Genomic DNA, 7,695 nt, shown 5'->3' with positions numbered 1-7,695 from the left:
CCATCATCTTAACAGGCAAATAATAAATGTTATCCCTTAGATCAGTAAGGAATTGGCTTCCCACCAAAAGAAGTTCCTAGGACTGCAGGCATGGTAGGACCATAAAATTAAGGCCTTCACATTAACTATAAGTATTTGTAACTGAAGGATAAGGTTTACCTTAACAAAGGCATGTCTTCTGATAAATTTCAACACAGAGAATTACTTCTGAATGGACCACAATTTTGTGCTCGTTAGACCTTAACAAGGAATGACCGGCACAAAAATAAACTGCAATAACTGAATACAATGAATTAGTAAATAAAAAATGAGAGAGCATACATCAGTTGTAAATCTCACTATTTTCCCTTCACCTGTAGTGGAGTTGGAAAATCGCTGTCATCATCAGAAATTGGAACAACTGCTTTGCCTTTTGATTTGATTTTTGAAATTACTCTGCTGACAGGAACCTTCCTAACAGCAGATCTAGTCTTCATTTGTATATTGGATGGCTTATCACTGCCAACCGTAGCCTAAAAACGTAAAAAAAAAATTAGAATAACTGACTACAGCGATCCACTGCAAGAGCAAAACGAGAACGAATGACTTCAATAGCAGTAAACAATACATCAGTCCAATTGGACCCAGGGCCAACTAATTTGACCACTACCAGCCTACAACATGGGTGAGGGAGGGGGAGGACAGAATCTTGGAATGCATGGAGCGGGAGACGCCTTCTATTAGAACATGGTTTCCAACACAGTGGACTTCAAAAACATGCCGAACCATCAATCGAGGTTTTACCAGACTACTGACCCTCACCAGCATCACCCTTCGAGGCCTCATTGCCCTCCTCGATGCCGTCCTCCTGCCACCGAGGAAAATTTCATAATATTACTCTAGATCCGTGAGTATGAATAATGTATCATACAAACATGCTAAATTGAGCAGCGAGGAGATACCGTTGTGCTGTCAGCGGACCATAGGGTTAAGTTGTCCCTCAGGAGCTGCATGATTAAGGTGCTATCTTTGTATGAATCCTCGCCAAGCGTATCCAACTGAGAAATAGCCTCATCAAACACCTGCAAAGAATAGTTGATCAGGAATAAAATTCACATGTGCCATAAAAAAATCGCTCCTCAGATTGTACGCATCATGCATTCGTGCTGTCTAGCATATGATCATCAGCTTTCTCAATCAACAACAAATACCATGTGATTCTTCTAGATCAACATACCAACACAACAATAATATTAATAAGAAAGGTATGGCGATGAATTACTGCTGCCACTGCTAGATAAGGTATTGGTTCGTGCGGCAAAAAGTGCCAAAAATGCTCATTACCAAAGCATGAAGAGAGGCACATATCGTAGCCAACAATGCAATTGTGCCCAGATGTCCAACAGTGAACTGAAACAAAAGAAATCCGCAATCCACTTGAAACTAAAGCCCATATGAGTAATCATATAGAACCAGCAGAGTCATCCAGTTGCTCTGATGAACAAGCAACAGAAGGATCTAATAATACTTGCAGTGAAACAGTAAAATTTCTGTGTTTTAGTTTTGGAAGACCAATTCACATTCAATTTTGCACCTTTTCTTTCAGCCCAGATTCAAACAAGCAACACAAAAGACAGTTACAACTCAGAAAGCTACAACAGCAAATAGAAAGACAAATGTGATACCTACCTGCCTGGCAAGGTTGCAAGCTTTGTCTGGAGAGTTCAGAATCTCGTAATAGAAAACTGAGAAGTTAAGTGCAAGTCCAAGTCTTATGGGATGAGTAGATGCCAGTTCCACCAACGCAATATCCTACAAGTATAAGGCAGACATTTTTTAAAAGATATTGAATTGCAGTGCTTAAGGGAAAATATATCCACTATTGACTAAAAGTAGTTAAGCAATAATCAAATACAAGGTTGTTATGGCCAATGATAACATGAACCAACCTGAGCTGCCTTATAAGCTATCATTGTACTCTCTGCAGCTTCCTTCCTCTCAGCACCAGTCTTAAACTCAGCAAGGTACCTTCCAATCGAAAAACAAAAAATAAAAAAGTGCACCAAATTAGAAATATTATTACAGACTATATATGGATTAACCTAACAATATAATGTTCCACTTCCTAACCTGTGATAATCTCCCTTCATCTTGAGGTAAAACACCTTCGACTCTGTAGCAGTGGAGGAAGGCACAAGGTGAGAGTCGATCAACTTCAGGATACCATCACAAATGTTGCTCAATTCAGCCTCAATCTTGCCACGGTACTCCGTGATCTGAATAACATGTTCCTCATTCTTACGGGACTCCTCCTTATGCTCAATGGAGGAGATAATGCGCCATGAGGCATGGCGGGCCCCAATTACGTTCTTGTAGGCAACAGATAAGAGGTTTCGCTCCTCAACGGTGAGCTCTTCCACATCTACGGTCTTAGCCACCTTCTCCATGTACTCAACCATTTCCTCGTACCGTTCTGCTTGCTCAGCCAGCTTGGCCATGTAAACATTATCCTCCCGCGACATGTTGATGTTGATTAAGAAATAGAGTTACTGCAATAGCGCAGAAAAAAAACTCTGATGAGGTAATGTCAAGAGCCAATAGAAACTGCATCGTCTAAACAAAATAACATGACTACATGAGGAAGGGAAATGAGTATCTAATTGAGATCTTCACAGAATTCTAGCTCACTTACAGTACATAAGAATAAAATACAAGTGATGTGACCACATAAACATGCCTACAAAATCTTTGAGGAAATTTCAGCGTGGAACCTAGAGTGCAATGATATAAGCAAATAGAAGTCCTGAGTAAAACAGACTATCATATTTCAAAACCTTCAGTTACCTTCAACAAGAAGAAGTACAAGAGGTACCGGACGAGAATAAAAGAAATGCAGCAGCACCTTGGAGTTCAACTCGAACAATCTGGGAATTATATACAAATTAATCTCAAAATTGATGGGAACTGAATGGGAAAACATTTAGACCAAGTGCCCCATGGATAACATTCATTTCATTTTTTTCAATAACAGATAAAAAGTTTACACTACAATGCAAGCAATATTTGCTAGGTAATTAATTAGGTGCCCGCCATGAAACTGCTAATATAAGGCAAGAAATGTGTATGCTAGTTGTGGTTGTTCACGAAAGGATGCTAGCAAACTATTTGATGAATATAGTCATGAATAAATGTCTCCTCTATAGGTACATAAATTTCTGTTATGCAAATAAATGTAGCACATGTATATGTAAATAATCAACATTATTTTTCTGTTACAAGTATGCAGTTGATTACTTATATGTCACACGCAGTCATGAAATATTATTGAATGAAGTTGCTTGTTGATTACTTATATGTCACATAGTCATGAAAGGTTACTGAATGTCATGGCAAGCTAGTAGAAACATAATGCATGCGAGTCATAAAAATGACTTAATCTGAGTGCGCAAGAGCATGTTAGAGTGACTTCTAGTTATCTTCAAACTTGCAGATACCAAAGTTAAGCATTGATTGAAGTACATTAACAAATATTTGGAAATATTCGTATGAAAACATAATGTGCATGCTTAATCAGGTAATTTTTCGAAAGCAAAAGATCCTTGCATCCGTCCACTTTCAATTCCAATTGGAAGCTAGAACAATCATAAAGGACCGATAGAACAAAACGGTGGCAGAATATGGACCTAGGTCCTAACTTATCACTAACATCATATTGACACATGGGCTACACTGCCCACTCACAATGTGACTGAAAAGATCGAACAGTGTTCCGGTGCGCACTAACATTATATTGACAGTTGAGAGATATAATGCACATAAATACCAGCCTATCATTTGAAAAGCTAAAATAATAATAGGCTTGATAGTTTTGTCCATGGTTCAAACAAATCAGAAGATAGGATAGAACCACATATGGGCTACACTACCCACTCACAATGTGACTAAAAAGACCAAATAGTGTTCCAGTGCATAAAATCAAAATAAGTATTTAGTGGATATTTTACTGGACATAATTGGTCCCGCGCATAGAATGATGACTTGAATCAAACTGAGGTTGTTGTGTGAAACATCATGGTACAAAAACAAATGAATTTGGAACAATATGTAGGAAGAAAATAGTGAACTCTAGTAAATACTAAGCCACCCAAGTTCAATTGCTTATTTTTTCTTAACACGGTTCCTCCTAGGTGGTTCAGGTTTACATTTAAGAAACAAGGTAAGAAACCAATATGCCCATAATTTAGGATTTCCATGCCAAAAAATTCCTGAAGGATATGATGCTTACTTGTTCAAAAAAATTGACAAAAAACACATCATCTTTATCCATCCATCATCACCATCCATCAGGCAATCGTTCTCTGCCCAGGAAAGAAAGGACACCAGACCTATCGTGAGGAAATTGATTCCTACGGGAACACAAATGGGGCAGGGGGTGAGAGATTAGAGCAAGATCTTAATGAGTTAGCATTGATGAGTGTTGTATTAGATTATTTGAGAAACATGATAGATATACTTTGCATACTTGATCCTAAAAGCCATCCATGAGAACAAAGTCAGCATGAGCATCAGTCTGTTTGGCACAATAGACACCGTTAGAACAAACTAACAAGCATACCAAAGTGTAAGCATGCTGCACAGGCAGACAAAATGGTGAAAATTCAGTGAATGGCCCTTGAGGAAGAATCTGAACTTACCATGACTTAGTGGGGTGCAAATCCATCAACTTTAACCTCTCCGGCCACTTAGCGAACTTGTGCTAATCACCACCATAGAAACAAAATCAAATCGATATTGCTAGTGCATATCAATGTGAAACACTGAAACCATTTACAGAAAAAGAAGTGCTAGTCATAGCCAATATCTAGTTTCACATGTGCAATGAAGCTCCCAAAAAAACAAAGTGATAGAACAACAAGGTTTACTTAAGACCAAGTAAAACAACGGTAGCATATATGATGCTAGCGGTACTAAATTTTAATCAGACATTTTACTATCCAAGTATCAAAACATTGTATCTACACGCAACAAAAGGAAGGGCTAGACGACAACATACCCAGATGAGGCAATATTTGGGCTCGAACTTCTTGGAGTCGAGGTTGTCGTAGATGAGGCCAGAGCCAGTGGAACCGGCACGGAACTTGAAGACAAATATGGTGTTGCGGTCCTTCACCTTGTACATCTTGGCGAGCCTCTCCTTCAACTCCATCTACAAAAAGCGAACAAAAAGAACATCCCTGAGATCTAGGCAAAACGTTGGAGTAAAGATCTGAGACCGGGACGACAGGACCGAGATCTCACCTTGGACACGTTGGCGTGGTCGAGGTGGATCACCTCAAGCACCTGCAAGATACAGGGAGGAGAGGCAGAGATTTGCACCTCAACGGTGTACCACCCCGGTTCTTGGAGGTGGTCGCACGACGTCGCAAGCGGCTGAGGCGAGGGGCCGTCACCGGGAGGGAGCGCGAGGGGGAGTTTGGACCCGCCGCACACCACAAACCATGCGCTGCCGGGCCATCGCCTCCATGACCGGCCGCCTCGGATGGATCTCCCGTGTCGGGGATGACAGGCGGGTGGGGTGGAGAGAGGTGCGGCGGGCAGATCCCCGCGTGAGCGACTGTGACGGCGGTGTGTGGGTGTCGGTTGCTGAGAGTCGTGCGGAGGGTGGTGTGTGTGTGTGGACGGCGACGGCGTCGGGAGGTGGGGTTAGGGACAGCGGACGCGAGAGGGGACAAATGGGCCTAACCAAATAACTCGGCCCACGCGGGCTACTGTCGCCGTGGTGCAAATAATATACCATACCGGCCAGCCAAATGTTGCAGTACCACCTTATAAACCTTCCCTGTTTAAAAGAAACAGTTGTGTTCATGTGCTCTTACTTGCTTGTGTTAACTTGTGGTATTTTTTGCGCTGGCTCATGGGCCTAGCTTGCGTTGAGGCTATCGCATGGGCTCGGCTGGCAGAACACACGGCTGGCAGAACACAGCCTCTGGCAGAACATGTCAGAGGCAGACTACTATTGCTTACTTAATAAGTAGTAGAGATTCTGACAAAAGCTTTACTGAGTAAATTGGTGACAACAGTGATAGCCAAGACCAACTATTTCTAATCCTTGCATTAAAACCAGATTATCATTAATCCTCGCCTCGCAACTTAAAAAACTATCATGATCCTATTGTGTAAGAGCTATATCAAATGGAATGTACAATGCATCTCAACATAGTTTACATAGTTTTGTACTATTGCTAAGTAAACTTCAATACTTTTATTTACGCAATTAACTGGAAAATGTTTATATTCAAAGTAGGTTCAGTTCATGGTCCATTAGTCAACTTTAATGACATCTAGGAAACTTTTCGCTTTATGAACCAAGAGTAAACAATATTAGTAAATATTCAATAAAATACTCTTATCTAATTTGCATGTATCATAAGAGTGTAACTGTAGCACTGTCCCATCAAATAATAATGTACATGCAGAGGAATGCAGGATTCCATAAAGAGAATATTTTTTGGACTTGAACATGGAGAATGATACCAAGGCCTTAGGACACATAAGCAAGCACTCATATTGACCGAAGATTGTTCATTGAACTGGTATTTACAACTGGCCACAATAGCAAGTGGACCCTATTGGTTATTGGTGGATAAGAAGTTAAAAGGACGCAAAGACGAGAAGTAATAGTACCATAGCAATTTCATCCTTCAACATTGTTGGGAAGCCTTCAGCAAAGCCTAGGATCATCTTGTTGTTCCCTAAAATAAATCTGAGTGGCATTCCTTTACTTGTAAATTATAACAATAGTAACAAAGATGATTCGAATTTGATAGTCATATAGATGGGTCATTAAAGTGTTTAGAAGCTATTACCTTAACTCTCCTTTTTTTTCTTTCATAGCCTGAACATCAGACTGAACCACTGGGCATTTCAATAGTAGCCTACCATTCTTGGCCATTGTTTCAGCAACCTAAAGAAGTACTACAAAAACATGTTACATTTGCACATGACCTGTGGTTTAATCAACTTTTTACAAAACATAAAGAAAGAAAATATGTTTGTGGAACCAATTTTTTAGCAAAACTACATCAGGCAATTGGCGGTCTGAAATTTATATATAAATCATGCGCCAATGTCAGAGCATACATGATTTTCTGAAGGTATGTGGAACCATTTTGATCTCTGATCCCACTCATAGCAAATAGCGTCAATAAGGTATCAGATTTGGTGAGATCATCAAGTAGTTAACCAGGAATAAGGTCGAAAGCAACTAATAGCCGGATGGTAAGAGTGTGAGAAAGTAGCTAACCTTCTTGAGTTCTCCCTAGTCGTACTGCCCCATTGAGTTCATCAAGTAGCTAACCTTCATGCGCCAAATGTTATGGCATCACACTTCTATGCTACCTCATCACTGGAATTCTCAAGCCAATCTAGTATAGGCTTACTATAATCAGTGGCAGAACAATGTCTTGTATCACTGTAAAGTGGATATTTAAAATTATCCACAGTTTTTCACAAACAAAAATGTTGTCCCTCAGATCAGTAAGGAATTGGCTTCCCAGCAAAAAAGTTCCTGAGACTGCAAGCCATGGTAGCGACCATAAAATTAAGACCATCACATTAACAATAAGTACTTGTAACTGAAGTTGCATTACTTGTAACTGAAGTCGCTCCCCATGCCGTCAATTAGCCCGCCACAGGATAGGATCTTCTGGAGTTGCT

The 7,695-nt window shown here is 40.2% G+C and overlaps 2 protein-coding genes across 2 annotated transcripts; both read right to left on the bottom strand.

The window, feature by feature from the left end:
* Nucleotides 1–548: 548 nt before the first annotated feature.
* LOC109940164 (14-3-3-like protein GF14-C) lies at nt 549–2,524 on the bottom strand. The gene is made up of 4 exons (XM_020539295.3): nt 2,110–2,524; nt 1,929–2,007; nt 942–1,791; nt 549–847 (listed from the first exon to the last, which is right to left on the bottom strand). The coding sequence occupies exons 1-3, from the start codon at nt 2,499–2,501 to the stop codon at nt 1,624–1,626; spliced, it is 639 nt and encodes a 212-aa protein (XP_020394884.1). The 5' UTR covers nt 2,502–2,524; the 3' UTR covers nt 549–847; nt 942–1,623.
* A 2,445-nt stretch (nt 2,525–4,969) lies between these two features.
* LOC103631148 (uncharacterized) lies at nt 4,970–6,931 on the bottom strand. The gene is made up of 4 exons (XM_020539985.1): nt 6,846–6,931; nt 6,664–6,742; nt 5,278–5,319; nt 4,970–5,185 (listed from the first exon to the last, which is right to left on the bottom strand). Exons 1-4 carry the CDS (start codon nt 6,929–6,931, stop codon nt 4,970–4,972), a joined length of 423 nt encoding a protein of 140 aa, XP_020395574.1.
* Nucleotides 6,932–7,695: the final 764 nt, after the last annotated feature.

Source organism: Zea mays, chromosome 6 (genome assembly GCF_902167145.1).
Source record: "Zea mays cultivar B73 chromosome 6, Zm-B73-REFERENCE-NAM-5.0, whole genome shotgun sequence".
Lineage (NCBI taxonomy): Eukaryota > Viridiplantae > Streptophyta > Magnoliopsida > Poales > Poaceae > Zea > Zea mays.
The sequence above is the reverse complement of the archived record's forward strand: the minus strand, read 5'-3'. Positions and strand labels throughout refer to the sequence as shown.